Source organism: Oncorhynchus masou, chromosome 25, assembly GCF_036934945.1.
Source record: "Oncorhynchus masou masou isolate Uvic2021 chromosome 25, UVic_Omas_1.1, whole genome shotgun sequence".
Taxonomy (NCBI): Eukaryota; Metazoa; Chordata; class Actinopteri; order Salmoniformes; family Salmonidae; genus Oncorhynchus; species Oncorhynchus masou.
The window spans coordinates 30,748,950-30,769,221 of record NC_088236.1 but is presented as its reverse complement, the minus strand read 5'-3'; the positions used below and the strand labels follow the sequence as shown (position 1 = coordinate 30,769,221).

General features: G+C 41.9%; 1 protein-coding gene across 4 annotated transcripts in view; it reads right to left on the bottom strand.

The window, feature by feature from the left end:
• Window positions 1–20,211, bottom strand: part of LOC135514101 (inositol polyphosphate-5-phosphatase A-like) — a 57,296-nt gene extending 37,085 nt beyond the window's left edge. For 2 of the 4 annotated variants that reach the window (XM_064937306.1, XM_064937308.1), the window contains exons 1-2: window positions 6,904–7,344; window positions 808–840 (exon numbers count right to left, since the gene is read on the bottom strand). In XM_064937306.1, the coding sequence (XP_064793378.1) occupies window positions 808–840; window positions 6,904–6,963 (93 nt within the window). In that variant the 5' untranslated portion in view covers window positions 6,964–7,344. Of the gene's footprint in view, window positions 1–807; window positions 841–6,903; window positions 7,345–17,991 lie in introns of those variants that run through there. The other 2 variants (XM_064937309.1, XM_064937307.1) reach the window with 2 other exon arrangements.
• Window positions 20,212–20,272: the final 61 nt, after the last annotated feature.

Here is a 20,272-nt window from a genome sequence, read left to right as displayed (position 1 = left end):
AAAACAAAGAAAAAACCTGGAATGAGTAGGTGTACAAACTTTTGACTCATACTGTAGGTACCATTGACTTACATTGGATTTCTGCTACACATGCCAAAGGTTAGCATTTAAAACAGTGGCCACCAAAAACCAAAGCATGGCTTGCTGTCATACTTTGTCAATAGACTGAAACCATTGTCATTTTGTAATTTGGGTGAAAAATCCTTTTAAAATGGGGGGTGGGGGGCTTCAAACTTTTCACCTAATAACAGGTACTGCACAATGTAGTGGTCAGAAACGGGTAATATCAGGATGGGACATACAGCTAACAACTTCAATGACTAATTTCCCTGAACAGGGGGGGGGGGGGGGGCATAGCCACATTCACTGAGAATACATTACATACAACAATACTTGAGCCGCAGCTCCCTACTACTTGTCAGACACAGATAACTGATAATATATACTTGTTGTTGGGGTGGGATTGGTGTAGGGGGTCCATGGGTGGCTTTTCACCATTCCTCTGGATTCCACATGTCTAAAACTCACTGTTGGAAGTTTGGTACAGGTACTATGGCAGGTACTATAATTATTGAATATTATATGAATCCTATCCATTTAAAATGGCCCATTTGGATGCAATCAATTAGCTTCATTTGTCAGAGATCAAATTATATTTCAACAAAATAATGTTGCAGGAATGCTCATTTTATCTGTTTCTAACAGAAACTATTTTAGAACAATCTGAGATGGTGGGTGTCAAATCCTCTTTCTTGTGCTTTTTGGAAGTGGAAAGACCATGGCATATTTATGACATTTTCGCCTTACCCAGGCCTCCTTTAAGACTCCATAGTGTTCCATCTGTTGGTGTTACAAAGCAAACATTAGTGTCATATGAAGCTTTACCACTTGCTCTGTAATATGATACTGCTTTCAGATAGGATTTATGGTATTTCACTTGTAAAACAAATTGAGCAATGTTTATATGACCTCCTTACAAACAGGCCCATTTTTACCATACTTTATAACTCCCATGAGCATGCCGGCAACGAATGATATTAGTGGAATGCAGATGTGGGTGGGCGTCTATTTGAATAAATCTATTGAGAATATACACCATCAAAAATAAATCCATGAATTTCTTTAGGCAATTCCCAAGAAACATTATAAGACTAATAAAATGTATTTGCAAAAGAATAGAATGGCACATTTTGAGTTGATGTTACTGGTGATGTTACTGGTGATGTTACTGATCTGTGCAGACTATATGGCTGCAGCATGTACTCAATAGTTATTTTATTAATTAAACCGACAAGACACACTTAGGCTACCCCGATCACAGTCAACACATTCATATTTCATACTAGGTTAAGAATATAATGAAATAACTAAAATACTAATTATATTTTTACCACAACTTGCATCATGGCAACCGCTGTCATAAAAAAAGATATATTTTGAAAATAGAGCCCAAGGCATGACCATGCTTTTTTTGATCCGCATTTCATATCTTTCTTACCTTCACTCTGCTTTGTTAGAGAGCAGGTGTAGGGTCTAACATTGAAATAATAGCAATCTATATTGAAGCACTGAAGTCTCGTTCATATTTCACAACCTCTGCAGGCTTGTGGAGTTTCCTAAACGCGACCCAGCAAAATAATAGACCTACACTAGATTTAGGCTACATTATTACATGCTAAATGTTTCTGATCAGTGATAGATGAGCAAACAAATAGATGAGCTACACCACTTCCACTTATTTGCCCCGCCATAGAATTAACCAAATATACTGACAGAGATTCAGTGAAACAAAATCACATTAATTGATTAAGACACATCACAGGGTTTTGGTCAGGAGTAGGCCTCGGCTACAAAGTGACTGGAGTGAAGAGCAAAATAATCCACTTGTTGAACTACATAACATGCTGGCAACATTTTCTAACCAATGCTAATAAATGAGCCAATGAGCTTGCGGAAGGCCAAAATGTAATAAATATGCCAACTTTGATAAATTATTTCACAATTATACTTTTAGATACAATTGTGTCAACAATTCTTCCTCCAAAGGACTATTTTACTGATTACATTTCATGAAAATCCCACAAATCCTAGCCTTTTTTTGTCCTGGGTTTCATGAGGAATCACTCTCTACTCATATATTATATTGATTCCTTACTATTATTTCCACACACACAAAGTATCATATCATTAAGGCAACCGTCTCCATGATCTCAAATCACAATACACACCATGTGACTAATAAGGCTGTGGCAGTGGTGTTTCCAGTAGCCTATCACTATCAGTGTGTCAGCTGGGAAGGTATCTGAGATGCTTAAGATCACACAGATAGGTAAATGTATATATTACAAGTAATTGTGACAACAAGGGTCCCTGGTGCCTGCAAGCAGAGTATGTGAATAAAATCTTCCAGCATAGTAGCCTAGCTCTAGATCATGACCCAACATCAGATTCTGCATGGCCCCCACTGACCATTAAATTTAATTTAATTTGTCACATGCGCCGAATACAACAGGTGTAGACCTTACAGTGAAATGCCTACTTTACAAGCCCTTAACCAACAATGCAGTTAAGGAAATAACCCCCCCAAAAATGTAGACTATATACAGGGGGTACCTATACAGAGTCAATGTGCAGGGGCACCGGTGACAAGGTAATATGTACATGTAGGTAGAGTTATTAAAGTGACTATGCATAGTAGCAGCAGCGTAGAAGGGGGGGGGGGAGTGCAAATAGTCTGGGTAGCCATTTAATTATCTGTTCAGGAGTCTTATGGCTTGGGGGTAGAAGCTGTTCAGAAGCCTCTTGGACCTACACTTGGCGCTCCGGTACCGCTTGCCGTGCAGTAGCTAAGAGAACAGTCGACAACTAGGGTGGCTGGAGTCTTTGACAATTTTTTAGGGCTATCCTCTGACACCGCCTGGTATAGAGGTCCTGGATAGAAGGAAGCTTGGCTCCGGTGATGTACTGGGCAGTACGCACTATCCTCTGTAGTGCCGGAAGCCGAGCAGTGGCCATACCAGGCAGTGATGCAACCAGTCAGGATGCTCTCAATGGTGTAGCTGTAAAATATTTTGAGGATCTGAGGACCAATGCCAAATCTTTTCAGTCTCCTGAGGGGGAATAGCTTTTGTCGTACCCTCTTTACGACTGTCTTGGTGTGTTTGGACCATGTTAGTTTGTTGGTGATGTGGACACCAAGAAACTTGAAGCTCTCAACCTGCTCCACTACAGCCCCGTCGATGAGAATGGGGATGTACTCAGTCCTCCTTTTCCTGTAGTCCACAATCATCTCCTTTGTCTTGATCACGTTGAGGGAGAGGTTGTTGTCCTTGCACCACATGGTCAGGCCTCCTCCCTAAAGGCTGTCATCATTGTCGGTGATTAGGCCTACCATTGTTGTGTCATCAGCAAACTTAATGATAGTGTTGGAGTCGTACCTGGCCATGCAGTCATGAGTGAACAGGGAGTACAGGAGGGAACTGAGCACACACACTTGAGGGGCCCCCGTGTTGAGGATTGGCGTGGTGGATGTGTTGTTACCTACCCTTACCACCTGGGGGCGGCCCGTTAGGAAGTCCAGGATCCAGTTGCAGAGGGAGGTGTTTAGTCCCAGGGTCCTTAGCTTAGTGATGAGCTTTGAGGACACTATGGTGTTGAACGCTGAGCTGTAGTCAATTAATAGAATTCTCACGTAGGTGTTCCTTTTGTCCAGGTGGGAAAGGGCAGTGTGGAGTACAATAGAGAATGCGTCATCTGTGGATCCGTTGGTGCAGTATGCAAATTGGAGTGGGTCTAGGTTTTCTGGGATAATGGTGTTGATGTGAGGAATGACCAGCCTTTCAAAGCATTTCATGGCTACAAATGTAAGTGCTACGGGTCGGTAGTCATTTAGGCAGGTTACCTTAGTGTTAGTGTTCCCACCACTAGTCTCGTGAAATATTTGGCCAGATTTAGTGGAAAATCAGAATTAGTTCAAAGAAAATAAAATGTGCAAACACTTCAGCCTCACAGTGTTTGTCACTGCCTTCCTCAGAATGAAAGGAAATAAGTAAATTCACAATAAATGTTGTCTAGGGAACAGAGGTAATTGCATTAGGCTACTGCACAGTGTGCATAATGTGAGTACACCCAAGTCTGGGCAATTCCATGCTGACCATGATCAGTCTACTACATTTCAGTCTATACATGTGTAAAGTACTTATGTAGTAACACTGTAGGCCTACTCTGGTACCAGCATTGTTTTTGATATGTTGTTACACAGTAATAGCAGGTGTTAGGCCCACGTTATTGAAACAATATGCTATAGGCAAACAAATCTAATTGCCAACACTGTAGCCTAGGTTACAAATTATATAGTAGCTGAAGCAGAGGGAGCTTTGTGACTGAAAAAGTTATGCACTGCACTTTCGCCGCAATAACTTAAAACGGAGAAGTGCACTATTTTACAACTTGATGGTAGATGGTACCAAAACCTGAAAATAGTCAATGGGCCAGGAGCAAAGGCAATCCATGGTTCAGTTCCTTAAACATCCATTACAAAGTTCAACTAACTTTTGCCACCGCTAGCTAAAAATAAATGTAAGATAGATAGTCCTCTGTAGCTCAGTTGGTAGAGAATGGATAGGGGAATATGAGACAGTGGAACCCAAGAAAGTGGGTTCGACACCAGGACCACCCATATGAAAAGGGGGGGGGGGGGAGTTGCTTTGGATAAAAGCATCTGCTAAATGTCATGTTGCAATGTCCAAAACAACTGAAATCAACTCCATATTTGGTTTGATGTTTCTTAAGTCCGATGCAGATTTTCTCAATTTCAAATCATTTCTGAGTAACAATGAAGTACCCTCCTGAGATTGTTTTTCATTAAAATGGTCAAACGTTTGACTTGAACTAGACTTTATTCTACTGTGCTGTAATGTACTATACTGAGCTCTACTGTGCTGTAATGTACTATACTGAGCTCTACTGTGCTGTAATGTACTATACTGAGCTCTACTGTGCTGTAATGTACTATACTGAGCTCTACTGTGCTGTAATGTACTATACTGAGCTCTACTGTACTGTGCTGTAATGTACTATACTGAGCTCTACTGTGCTGTACTTTGATGTCCAAACTAGTGAAACATGGACGTCTTTGATTGGTTCATATTTGGTCCAATTTAGACCAACCAAATTTGGTCGTTTGGTGGCAGAGCTCATTAAAATAATAGCCTGTGTGTGGAATAATACCCAAATATGCAAAGAAGGATATTGCATATTTCTACCTATTTAGGATACATCACCATGAAGAGAATTAAATTTATATCCATAATTATGCATTTCTGTGTAGTACAGATCAGGGACCCATGAAGAACATTCTGTTACCGCTGTTACTTGGTATAAATCCACTTCCCTTACTGTAGTTTAATAACCAAAATATTATTTTTTTCAAACTCAAGGTGTCATGTCATAGCTAGCACCTTATTATTTCTGCAGACATCTTTTAATCTTAATTCAAAGGAGATATTTAAGGTTTTTGATAATCTGGTCACTTAACAAATGAAGAGATTTCAGTAAATGTGCCTTGTAAAATGTTCAGTGAAAATTGTTAAAAGTAGTTATTGTGCATTGAGCTGTATGGTTTGTTAAACTTTAAAGTCATTGGTTTTTGTTTGGCATACATTTTAAGTGAAAAATAGGAGTCTCATTCCATTACCATGGAATTGCCCAGTTGTGACAAGCCTGCACACATTTCAATGGTGTCTGCAGTGCTCAGTGGATGTTTGAGAAAATTCTCTGTTTTCAGTTATATGAAATGGTGCCAATATTGTACTTTATGATCATATTTGACAGTTATAAGAAAGGTGAAATCTTATAGTAAGTTGCTTATCATTTTGTTACTGTATTTAGAATGCATTTGTCATTTCAAGCCCTATTGCCCCACTTTTGTTGAATAGGGGAATCATGATTTTTCATAATATATGTACTATGTACTTGAGCTTGTGTCTTCAAAAGTGAGTACACCTCAGCAATGTATAAACTATTTTTTTACCAGAAAGGCGAGTTCCTGACTAGACCTTTCTAAAAAATTATGCAACATTGCCAGTTATTATTTATGGCCATGAAAAATAGTTACATCTATTTAGGCAGAAATCTAAATATTGCCCTATCAAAAACAGAACGATAGACTAGTTTATCCTGGCCCATAGACTACTTTCAGGGTGAGTCAAACATCAAGTTCTTAAAAAAAAAAAGAGAGTTAACTTCTCCTTTAAATGTGACGTTGTTACACGCCATCAATTTCCTGTTTGATTTAAACTGTATTGGACCCGTTGTTGCTTAATGGTTCTTTCCGCGGATCTGATGTGAGAACACTCACGCAACCTCAATAATCATGCCGCAAAAAAACCTCGGAAAATACGGAATGAGGATAACTAGGCAGAGGACTTGCAGTTGTATAGGCCGAACGAAGTAAATAACAAAACAATTATGTCGTCAGAAGCCGCAATAACAGTGTCCCAAGGCGCAGCTACAGCGCGTGAAGTGACTTAAAAGTTATGATCCACATATCGATTGAAAATAAACCATTTAGGCTACATAAATAACGGTTTTCGTGATGAAAATGAATAGTCAAAGGAAGCCTGATGTTGAAAAATAACTCATTTTATGGCCTATTAATGATCAATTTAAATAGTGGATTGGATCGCATGCCCGGTGACAGACTGGGATTTGAATTTGTCTTCATTCGAATCTATGGAATGTTGTTACAGGCAGTAGAATTTGGTCTTGTACGGTTCTAGTGTTCTCCGGCAGGTCTAACTGCTTCCATAGGAATATCGCTGTTCCACTGAAAAAAAATAATAATCACCATTCAAAGTGACTTAAAACAGTATATAGTCAAGTAAACATGTGTTTAATACTTACATTGTCGAATAATGATCCAACATTTGCAGTGACAAGTAGGACGTCAGTGTACATTTCCATGATAACGATCGAATTCCAGAAATAGTCCGCGGAAGAACTCCGTTAGACGCGATGGCAAAATCCTTTGCGTGTGTTACAAACAGCTTACTGATACGGTGTTGTATTGTATATGTCGCTGAAGAAGTCGGTCGTATAATTCATCTTGATCATTTGTTTCTGCTGTTTTTAACTTGCCCGCTTTTGGTTGATAGCGGGAGTCGTCTGTCGTCTTAACTCCTGCTCAAAGATAGACGTATCTTCCATGTCTGCTGAGAAATAGCAGGACAGGATTTCTATCTATCTTCGTTGTAATTGGATTTATACTTGCTGCCTGCGCCAGAACAGTTCCTTCTGCCCCGCGCGACCAGATCAAGCAGTTGTTGTCAATGTTGTGTCATGAACTTCGGAGCTCCGCCCACGGCACCCAGTTATTAAAGACACATTCCAACAATTTCTGAAAAACAATATCCCAGGTGTAAATACAGTAATGTACACCCACTATGGTAAAACAATGTGTTTTGAGCAAGTGTTTCTTTAGACAAGTGCAAACTTCATGGTATAGTAGGCCATTCAAGGATTTGTTGGTCTGATGGGGCCCGCTGAGTCTCATGTCATCCTTCTCCCGCTTGCTTGCATGAACTGATGGGTTAGATGACAAATATCACAACGATGTGCACGCTTCAATGGAGCAGAAGTTCGCGAGTTGTAATTCTGGATGGCCAGATAGCTACCAACAATGACAAGAAACTGCCATGTGGGGAATCGTAAGTGACTCGTTTCAGCTAGTTATTGATACCATGTCTTCTTGACTGATTTCATGTCAATGTTATTTTGGCACAAATGCACTTGCTAGGTAACCAACAACTGTAACGATGTATTTGAAAGACAAGTGCTCATTGTGCAAATGTATCTGTTTTCAATAAACTTCGGCGAAGAAATATAGTTTACATGTCAACAATCTAAGCCACCAGCCTGTTTTGCCCCATAGTTCGCACGCGTCAGTCAGTACAGATACAATAATAGATATTTCACCAGATGTATAACTGAGAAATCCTGTTGGCGTTTCTACTCATTACCAAATATGGTGGTGAGAGGAAACTCAGTGGCCGGCAGTGGGAGAAGATGGAGTGAAATGCTAATTTACTAATCGATTAAACATTTGATCTCAATACAATTTTCTGTTTTGTAGACTTTACCCTTTGCGAAAGCTTTAAACAATTGCATTGTTTAGTAGTGCATGGCCGAATTGAGTTATTGCACATGCGTGCTTCAGAGTAGGCGTTTCCTTACAGAAATATGCAAATACATGCTAGAACACGCCAACAGACTTTCGCTCGCTCGTGCTTGGCTCTGCCCACCTTGCTTGTTCTGCCCACTATGATTCATTTGCTCCTATTGGAAACAGGCCGTGGTCTATCTTGGGTTAGTTTTACAAATCTTTGGCGTTGATTTTGTAGCTAAACAACCAACCTGTCATTAGAGGAGAGGTGGAGAACAAAAGAGGAATGCCATGAGGATACCCGGACCATCTATTGAGATGTGCCCTTTGTTAAGTAAAGCAGGTGTGAGCACACATCAAATGTTATTTCTCACATACAAGTGTTTAGCAGATGTTATTGTGGGTGTAGTGAAATGCTTGTGTTTCTTGCTCCAACAGTGCAGTAATATCTAACAATATACACAATCTAAAAGGAATGGAATTAGAATATATAAATACTCGGACAAGCAATGTCAGAGCGGCATAGACTAAAATAGATTAGAATAGGATACAGATGAGATGAGTAATGCAAAATGTAAACATTATTAGTGACTAGTGTTCCATTGTTAAAATGGACAGTGATTTCAAGTCTGTGTGTATAGGGCAGCAGCCTCTAGTGGGCTAGTGATGGCTATTTAACAGTCTGATGGCCTTGAGATAGAAGCTGTTTCGGTCTCTCGGTCCCAGCCTTGATGCACCTCTACTGACCTCTCCTTGATGATAGTGGGGTGGGCAAGCAGTGGCTTGGGTGGTTGTAGTCCTTGATCTTTTTGTCCTTCCTGTGACATCGGGTGCTGTAGGTGTCCTGGAGGGCAGGTAGCTTGCCCCCTGTGATGCATTGGGCAGACCACACTACCCTCTGGAGAGCTCTGCGGTTGCGGGCGGTGCAGTTGCTGTACCAGGCCGTGATACAGCCCGACAGGATACTCTCAATTGTGCATCTGTAAAAGTTTGTGGGTTTTAGTTGCCAAGCCAAATTTCTTCAGCCTCCTGAGGTTGAAGAGGCGCTGTTGCACCTTCACCACACTGTCTGTGTGGGTGGACCATTTCAGTTTGTCAGTGATGTGTACTCTGAGGAATTTGAAGCTTTCCACCTAATCCACTGCGGTCCCGTCGATGTGGATAGGGGGGTGCTACCTCTGCCGTTTCCATTTAGGTTTTGTTGACTTTGGGTGAGAGGTTATTTTCCTTGCACCACACTCCCAGGGCCCTCATCTCCTCCCTGTAGGCTGTCTCGTCATTGTTGTAATCAGGCCTACTACTGTTGTCGTCTACAAACTTGATGATTGAGTTGGAGCTGTGCATGGCCATGCAGTCATGGGTGAACAGGGAGTACAGGAGGGGGCTGAGCACACATCTTTGTGGGGCCCCAGTGTTGAGGATCAGCAAAGTAGAGGTGTTTTTTCCTACCTTCACCACCTGGGGGCGGCCTATCAGGACGTCCAGGTCCCAGTTGCACAGGGTGGGGTTCAGACCCAGGGCCTCAAGCTTAATGATGAGCTTGGAGGGTACCATGGTGTTGAATGCTGAGCTATAGTCAATGAACAGCATTCTTACATTGGTATTCCTCTTGTCCAGATGGGATAGAGCAGTGTGCAGTGTGATGGCATCATCTGCAGATCTACTGGGGTGGTAAGCAAATTGAAGTAGGTCTAGGGTGTCAGTTAAGGTGGAGGTGATATGATCCTTAACTAGCCTCTCAAAGCACTTCATGATGACAGAAGTGAGTGCCACGAGCGACAGTCATTTAGTTTATTTTCCTTGGTGACAGGAACCATGGTGAACATCTTGAAGCATGTGGGGATAGGAAGAGATTGAATATATCCGTAAACACTCCAGCCAGCTGGTCTGCGCATGCTCTGAGGACGCGGCTCGGGATGCCATCGGTTAACACGCTTAAATGTCTTACGTCAGCCACGGAGGAGAGTCCACAGTCCTTGGTAGTGGGCCGCATCGGTGGCACTGTGTTATCCCCAAATCAGGCGAAGAAGGTGTTTAGCTTGTCAGTAAGCAAGACGTCAGTGTTCACGACGTGGCTGGTTTTCCCTTTGTAGTCCGTGATTGTCTGTAGACCCTGCCACATACGTCTCGTGTCTGAGCCGTTGAATTGCGACTCCACTTTCTCTATGCTGACGTTTTGCCTGTTTGATTGCCTTACTGAGGGAATAACTACACTGTTTGTATTCGGCCATATTCCCAGTCACCTTGCCATGTTTAAATGCGATGGTTCGCGCTTTCAGTTTTGCGTGAATGCTGCCAACTAGCCACTGTTTCTGGTTAGGGTAGGTTTTAATATTCAGTGGGTACATCACCTATACACTTCCTGATAGACAAACACACTGATACGATAACTGAGTTTGTTGTTCTCATAGGCAACACAGAACATATCCCAGTCCGCGTTATCAAAACGATCTTAAAGCGTGGATTCCGATTGGTCAGACCAGTGTTGAATTGTCCTTAGCACGGGTACTTCCTGTTTGACTTTCTGCCTATAGGAAGGGAGGAGCAAAATTGAGTTGTGATCTGATTTGCCAAAGGGAGGGTCTTGTAGGCATCCTGGATGTTGGAGTAACAGTGGTCAAGTGTTTTAGCAGCGCGAGTACTACAGTCAATGTGTTGATAGAACTTCGGTAATGTTTTCCTCAAATTTGCTTTGTTAAAATCCCCAGCTACAATAAATGCGCCTCGGGATATGTGGTTTCAAGTTTGCATAAAGTCCCGTGAAGTTCTTTGAGGGCTGTCGTGGTATCTGCTTGAGCGGGAATATACGTGGCAGTGACTATAAAAAGTTCATACATTCGCAACCAAAGCTCACGCTGATGTTGGCTTCGTTCTGTAGTTATTATCTGAACCGTTCTGACATCGGACCGTCGTCCTCACATCCTCGGAACAGCAGGTTTTTTGTCGTCAAGGCTTTATATAGGAAGGGAGAGGAGGGCGTGTTTGAAAAGTTTTATAGCCCATGTCCCTTCACAGGTGCGGCCCACTGATTGAGCAGAGCCCTAACCTTTAAAAAAACAATTCTCACATTTTAGAAGCTAAAATCACATTTCATCCCATCAAATAATTTCATATTCAAACATTTAATTTGAACAACAATTCCATGTGAATCCGATAACTCTGATGTGTAGACTTTCCACTGTAGAGTTTGTCGTCTTATCATTGATGAGAACGTCTCAGATGACAACCGAACTGTCATCATATTTATTAAGTACCACCACATATGTTCAATTGGTCGGATTACCAGAATATAGTTCATTCCACCCCCACCTTCTGATGTTTCCAGAATCTCTACGTTAACCAAGGTGTTTGCAAATGTAACATCAGTAGGTCAGAGAGGAAAAGGGGGGGGGAGAGGTATTTATGACTGTCATAAACCTACCCCCAGGCCAACGTCATGACATAATCATGAAACATACACCCCTGCCCTTTTTTTATCCAGTGTTGAACATTAGCGAGTAATATACTCTGAAGCGGTGGATGTTGTGCGCACCTCCTAAGTCGGACTAAAAAGTCCACTCAGAGTACTTCTTTTTTGGCAGACGATGTTTTGAATCAACGTTTCCACATAATTTCAACGAAATTACGTTGAATTTACGTGAAATAGAAGTTGAATTGATGTCTGTACCCAGTGGGTGGACTTTAATGCCTACCTATTTTCTTAGTCAAGTTTAACTAAAACCACATCCAGTCCCTAAAAACAAATAGGCTAGTAGTAGCATTTATACAGATAGTAGCCCATTAGGTTACCACATTAACCCACACGTGTATGTCTGAGACTGGTGGAAATTATTATGAATGGTTGGGCCTATCAAAAACCAGATATTAAGCTACTCTACAAATAAACAATTAAGCACCATTAATATACATGTAACCTATTAATTTATAGAGATTGTGGATCATGTTCAATCTGTTATCAGTGGCCTGGCAAAATGTTCAAAGCATAGAAGATGAAAGACCAGATGCAGTTTTCTGATTTAAATTATCCATCAAACTCAGACACTGTTGTTGTAAAACATAACTGGTTGACTATTTTCAATGATGGAAACAAAAGAGCAGAGCGGTGTACTTTTAATTGGATTGAGCTCATCTCAACATCCTTTTATTCGTGACGAGCTCCATTTGGACATGTGCCCACCACTTTCTGCCACCATGCCTGACAAGGCAGAACTATTACGTTTTTCAAGTGTTTTGACTGAATATGATTCATTTTGGCTTTACAATATGCTATGATCTTTGAGCAGACACTACATTGACAGTTCTGCACTAAAACAGCCACATTCTTGAGTGATACACTGATAGTGAAAGAGCAGAATTCTGCCCCTACCTCATGTTGTCATAGACCTCACAGCCTACTCTATTGGGCTTACTTGATAACAGGATAAACAACACCCCACTTATTATGGTGAGCTGTTGAATAACCCGGTCAGACCTAAGGAAGTGTATAAAAATGGCATAGACCTATGGGGAAGGTCAGATAAAATGTTTAACCTTGTGGTGAATAGGCCAGATAATTCAAGGATTAGGTGAAGCTCTCAGCAGAAGCACTATCTTTATTAAATGCAGTACATTCTACAAAAAGTTGCTTTCACAGTTCCTAACCATGTATTTTTCTTCCAAGTGGGGTTGCAACCATTATTTTGGTCTTGAACTTGCCTCAGTCTGAATTTGCACAGAACGAGTCAAAATAGTAAAGCACTGAAAGGGTGCAGAGGCCGAAAACATCTTCTCCATAGTGCTTGCAACGAGTTGATAAAGGTTGGTTGTGTAAACCATGTCATGGTTTGAGGTTTTCACACTGCTTCCTCTTGCTCCTCTGTGTATTGCATGCTGGACAATGGATCCATTTGAAGCCATTTCAGCACACAGAGGCAGAACATAATGCTGCCCTGTCCATCAGCAGTGGAAACAAAGCCACCTAAAGGGGAAATTCCCTTGAAAGGCTTCTGACGCAGTTCCTCACTGTTGGGATGCCACCTGGGTACTGGATGGGGTCTCAACAGAATCACTGGCAATTTACCCTGGCTGAAAGGAGTCCTGGCTGGACAACATGTCACTGAGTGCATGGCAAGATAATGAATCGATATAGAACAGGGACCCCCTCCAAGGCAAACCATCGTACGTTAGCACACTTATCTTTTCATTAGATGACTGAATGGAAAGGAGAAGTAATCATTATTTTCACATTCTAAATAATAATTGGAAGAGAAAGTGTCATCTACCATAGCCTATTGCGACACTTAAGATACTCCTAAAAATAGGCAAAGCGTCAATACAGGACTAAGATAAAATGCTACTACACCGGCTCTGATGGTCGTTGGATGTGGCAGGGCTTGCAAACTATCACAGATTACAAAGAGAACCCCAGCCACGAGAACTGCCCAGTGACGTGAGCGTACCAGACAAACTAAATGCCTTATGCTAGCTTGGAGGCTAGCAACACCGAACCATGCATGAGAGCACCAGCGGTTCCAGACGACTGTGATCACTCTCTAGGTGATGCGAGTAAGAACTTTAAACAGGTTAACATTCACAAGGCCAGACGGATTATCAGGATGTGTACATGTTTCAAACAGACCACCATGGTCCCTGTGCCCAAGAATACCAAGGTAACCTGTCTAAATTACTATCGCCCCATAGCACTCACATCTGTAGCCATGAAATGATTTGAAAGGCTTGTCATGGCTCACATCAACACACTCATCCCAGGCACCCTAGACCAGGGGTCTCCAACAGGTTGAATGCGAGCTACCAGCACACGTATGAGTAGCTCGCCAAACAATTCTGAAAGTACACTACATGCAATTCACACGTGTTCCACTGCAAACGATCATAAATTTCACAAATTTTAGACACCGCACGCTCCCAGCTACTATCTAATCAATGCAACATTGACATTATCCCACCCCTGGTTAGCCACTATTGGCTTAAAAAGCCAAACGTAACACAATATCTGGCAATTCATTTCCAGCAGTATTGCCCATCTGTCTGTGGTGCATGCGTTTGTCCATCACTTCTTGTGTAGCCAGTTGATGTGATAACCGTCTTGTTGATTGACAGAAATACTTTACCTAAAACCTTCAACTAAATGTTAACTGCAAAGTAGGCTTACCTGGCAGAAGTTTCATTTGTATCTAGTATGTTATTTTCTAGCTTTGCCAGGAAATGAGCAGCAGCAGTACAGAACCATCATTAGACCTGAACATTAGAAGGCACATTCCTCACTCGCTAGATGCGCAATTACACTGAAGAATGAAAATGTTAGTTTTCTTCCAGACCTAACAAGAAATGTCTTGCCATGTAGTCAGAACATCCAATTTTGCTCTTTCTCCTTGGGTAATTGTAATTTTGAGAGTAAAAAAAAAAAAAAAAACAGTACATCATTTGGGAAAATATACCATTTTAGGGGGGGGGGGGTGTAACAGATTTTATACGGCCCCCTTTAGAGTTGTTTATTAACCATTTTACCAGGTATATTGACAGAAAACAGTGCACTAGTTCCTATTGTACACTAAGGACCCAGGTAAGAGTTGCAGGGGTGAGGCAAAGAGAAGAGTGTGCCTATTTGAATGCTAGGGAAAAAAAGTTGTAGCTCGTAAGCACTCTTTTTTTTAAGTAGCTCTCTTGCTAGAAGGTTGTAGACCCTTGCCCTGCTCACTCCAATTCACATATCGCCCCAACAGATCCAGATGACACCATTGCTATTGCACGCCACACTTCCCTTTCCCACAAGGAGAAAAGGAACATCTACATGAGGATGCTGTTCATTGACTACAGTTTAGCATTCAACACCATAGTGCTCTCCAAGTTCATCACTAAGCTAAGGACTCTGGGATTGAACACCTCCCTCTTCCTGACAGGTGGTGAGGGTAGGCAACAACACATCAGCCACACTGACCCTCAACACGGGGTCCCTCAGGGGTGTGTGCTTAGAGCCCTCCTGTAGTCCCTGTTCACCCACCCAGTCCCTGTTCACCCACTCAACTCTAACACCTTCATTGACGATAAGTAAATGCTGCATATCTCAGCTCAAATTGGAAATTACCTTTACATTTCTAGCGCAGTATCTGTAACGCTTCAGCTGATCGTCAACTACAGGAAACAGAGTGACGGGAACGCCCCAATTCACATCAACAGGGCTATAGTGGAGTGGGTTGATATCTTCAAGTTCCTGGGTGTCCACATCATTAAGGACCTATCATGGTCCAAACATACCAACACAACCGTGAAGCGGGCACGACAACGCCTCTTCCCCTTCAGGAGGCCAAAAAGATTTGGCATGGTACCTCAGATCCTCAAAGTTCTATAGCTGCACCATTGAGAACATCTTTTTCTCCCTCTTCTACCGCACGGCAAGCGGTACCAGAGTGCCAAGTCTCGGACCAAAAAGCTCCTGAACAGCTTCTACCCCCGGCAGTCTTATGGCTTGAACAGTTAATCAAATGGCTACCTGACTATTTGCATTGACCCCCTTTTTATTTGGACAGACTCTCTACCCACACATACATGACACTCCAACACACACGAGACACTTGCAGATAGACACTTTCACATACGCTGCTGCTACGGTTTGTCTATCGTGATTGCCTAGTCACCTTTACCCCTACCTACATGTACATATTAACTCAACATCATCATACCCCTGCACATTGACTCAGTACCGGTACTCCTTGAGCTAGAAAGGTAACTCCAAACACGTTTTCACTAAGAGCAGTTTTTTAGCTGGTTTAACAAAGTTCAGTCATGGGTTGGCAAAAGTGTATACCCATGTCAAAGCTTACCAGCAGTTTTATTCTATTTTCTACTGTATTTAATTCAATTGGTTTCTGTTGCTAGCAATATTCACATTCAATTTTTTTTAAAGAAAATATCCCACAGCACCTGCAATACCTCCGGAGACTCAAAACTAGTTATTTTTAGTGTTAATTGGTTAATGTATCCCTTAACGCAGTGGTTCCCAAACTAGTCCTGTACCCCTTCAAAACATTCAATCCAGCTGCGTACCCCCTCTAGCACCAGAGTCAGCACACTTACAATGATGGCAAAAAAAAACATTTGCAAGCCTGCCACACACTAAACATAAGAATGAGTGCGAGTTTGTCACAACCTGGCTCGTGGGAAGTGACAGGGCTCTTATAGGACCAGGGCTCATTATTTAACATCATTATTTAACCATCTTCTATATTAAACCTTATTTGTTTATCGAACAATGTTATTGAGAAGGGTGTGCTTGAAAGGATGCACATAACTCTGCAATGTTGGGTTGTATTGGAGAGTGTGTCAGTCAAATCATTTTCCACACAGTCTGTACCTGTATTTAGTTTTCATGCTAGTGAGGGCTGAGAATCCACTCTCGCATAGGTACGTGGTTGCAAAGGGCATAAACGTCTTTACAGAGCAGGATACTCTGAACGCAGATCAAATCCAGAAATCTGGCTGCAGCTTCTGATTAAATACAATTTTCACAGAACCGCTTGTTGTAATTTCGATGAGGCTCTCTGGTTCAGATATCGGTAAGGGGACTAGAGGCAGGGTACGAAAGGGATAACGAATCCAGTTTGTTGTCGGTTTCTGGAAAGTACCTGCATAATTGCACACCCATCTCACTCATAGCAAGGAACCTTATCACATTTGACATTGTCCATAAGCTTGAGTTCATTTGCACACAAAATCATACAATGATGGAAAGACCTGTGTGTTGTCATTGTTAATGCAGACAGAGAAGAGCTCGAACTTCTTAAATCACAGCCTCAATTTTGTCCCGCACACTGAATATAGTTGCGGAGTCCCTGTAATCCTAGATTTAGATCATTTCGGCGAAAAATAACATCACCCAGATAGGCTAGTCGTATAAAACTCATCATGCAAGCGGTCAGACGTGAACATTACCGTCAGTAAAAACTAAGCTCGTATCTCTCAATTTAAAACAAAAAACATGTCAATACTTTGCCCCTTGATAACCAGCAAAAAGCGTTACATTGTCTCTGTAAAATAGTTACATTGTCACTGCCCATATCATTGCACAGTGCAGAAAATGCACACTAGTTCAGGGGCCTTTCTTGAACAAAGTTAACCATTTTCACTGTAGTGTCCAAAACATCTTTCAAGCTGTCAGGCATTCCCTTGGCAGCAAGAGCCTCTCAGATGCTGCAGTGTAGCCAAGTGGCGTCGGGAGCAACTGCTTGCACGAGCGTTACCACTCAGTCTCCCTGTCATGGCTATTGCGCCATCAGTACAGATACCAACATGAGCAACAGCAATGTTTGGCTACATACGGACCGTTAGTGGAATTCCCGTGAGAGTAACGATTAACGTGACTGGATGTTAATTATTTGACTAGGCTACCTATATTTGACGTCATTTCGCTGAACACTAGATGGTTTAATTATATTTTTAGCAGTGAAACGAGGCTACTCAGGCAAGGGGAAATAAACTCAACAAAATGTATTGCCATGTTGGAAAATGTAAAATATTTTTTTAAATGTGAATCACTTTATTTGGTGTACCCCCAGTACCCCAGTTTGGGAATACCTGTCTTAAAAGGAACTTGAAATGATCCCCACATATAAATGATTTATTCAACCCCATCAATCATTACTAAAGCAACACTTAGTTTTTTTGGATGACATTCAGAAACAGGAATACTTGAATAACACTACTGTGAAGCATCAAGAACAAAGCAATATCAGTCAGGCAGCCAACAAAATATTGAAAGGAACCTGGTACAGGGTAAAATGTAGCCAACATACCCACTGCCGGCCAGCAGGCCCACAGCCGGCCACCTTCCTTACCTGAATGCCAGCTTCATGCTTTGAATTCTGATGGAATCATTCTTCTTAGGGGTTCCAGAGGACAAAGGCCACTCTTTTCAACGAGCCAGTCCAAGTGTGTATTCTTGTATACTAATGAGAACAAAAGAAATGATGGCATATGCTTGCGTTGACAAGTGCTCTCAATAGCTCATTCTACATCAACTAAACTTGTACAAGTTTGATGTCTTCATCCAGGGATTTTTATTGGTCAACACTGGAACGTTTATACTCCTGGTACAGTATTGGGATGAAAGAACCAAAACAGGAGTTTGAGGAAGTCAAGGTCCAAGGATTTCCACTAGGCTTGCACTGCAGCCTAGCAGGGCGTAAGACTAACTCTGCATCTGCACTCCCTCTCTGTAAGGCCCCTTCAAATAAGCTGCCAAGCTATGGGAAGATAGTTGATTAAAAAAACATGACAGCTAACAGCTGTCACTTTCTGAAGTGAATTTGGCAAGAGGATTCCCACAGTAGATGAGAAGCTTTTCATAGAAACATTAATAGATTCAGCAGCAAGGGAACAAGGCATTTTGAACATCCGTGGCCCAGTATATCACATTAAAACCATGTTATACCTAAAGTGCCTTGCAAAAGTATTCACCCCCCTTGGCACTTTTCCTATTTTGTTGCATTACAACCAGTAATTTAAATTGGATTTCACATAATGTACACATACAAAATAGCCCAAATTGGTGAAGTGAAAAAAATTACTTGTTTCAAAAAAATGTACAACTGAAAAGTGGTACGTGCATATGTATTCACCCCCTTTGCTATGAAGCCCCTAAATAAGATCTGGTGCAACCAATTACCTTCAGAAGTTAGATAATTGGTTAAATAGTGTGCAATCTAAGTGTCACATGATCTCAGTATATATACACACACACACTTTTTCTGAAAGACGAGTCTGCAATACCACTAAGCAAGGGGCACCACCAAGAAAGGGGCAATATGAAGACCAAGGAGCTCTCCAAACAGGTCAAGGACAAAGTTGTGGAGAAGTACAGATCAGGGTTGGGTTATGAAAAATATCTGAAACTGAACATCCCACGGGGGACCAATAAATCCATAATTAAAAACCTGCCAAGAGAGGGCCACCCACCAAACTTCACAGACCAGGCAAGGAGGGCATTCATTAGAGAGTCAACAAAGAGACCAAAGATAACCCTGAAGGAGCTGCAAAGCTCCACCGCGGCGATTGGAGTATCTATCCATAGGACCACTTTAAGCTGTATACGCCACAGAGCTGGGCTTTACGGAAGAGTGGACAGAAAAACGCCATTGCTCAAAGAAAAAAATAAGCAAACACGTTTGGTGTCCAAAAGCCATGTGGGAGACTCCCCAAACATATGGAAGAAGGTACTCTAGTTCGATGAGACTAAAATTGAGCTTTTCGGCCATCAAGGAAAGCACTGTCTGGCGCAAACCCAACACCTCTCATCACCCCGAGAATATCATCCCCGCAGTGAAGCATGGTGGTGGCAGCATCATGCTGTGGGGATGTTTTTCCATTGGCAGGGACTGGGAAACTGGTCAGAATTGAAGGAATGGATGGTGCTAAATACAGGGAAATTCTTGAGGGATGACCCGAAGCATACTGTTAAAGAAACACTTGAGTGGTTTAAGGGGAACATTTAAATGTCTTGGAATGGCTTAGTCAAAGCCCAGATCTCAATCCAATTGAGAATTTGTGGCATGACTTAAAGATTGCTGTACACCAGCGGAACCCATCCAACTTGAAGGAGCTGGAGCAGTTCTGCCTTGAAGAATGGGCAAAAATCCCAGTGGCTAGATGTGCCAAGCTTATAGATACATACCCCAAGAGACCTGCAGCTGTAATTGCTGCAAAAGGTGGGGGGTGAATGCATGCTCAAGTTCTCAGTCTTTATTTGTTTCACACAAAAATATGCATCTTCAAAGGGGAAGGCATGCTGGGTAAATGAAATGAAACAATCCCCCCCTTTTTTAAATTCCAGGTTGGAAATTAAAAAATAGGAAAAATGCCAAGGGGGTCAATACTTTTGCAAGCCACTGTAAGTAAGTAAAAGCACAGAATGCTGCTTAAACCACATCTATTGTGAGGTGGCATACAGCTCAGAAATAAGCTTCATGGTCAATTAGGATGGGAGGCAGACGTGAGTGTTTAGATTACGTAGGCTAGTTTAGATGAGACGAAGGTGGGGTATCTACTACACTTGAACAACCCTCAGTCACTGAGAATGTATATTCTCCACATCATAATGTGAACAGTCTTCCACATTCC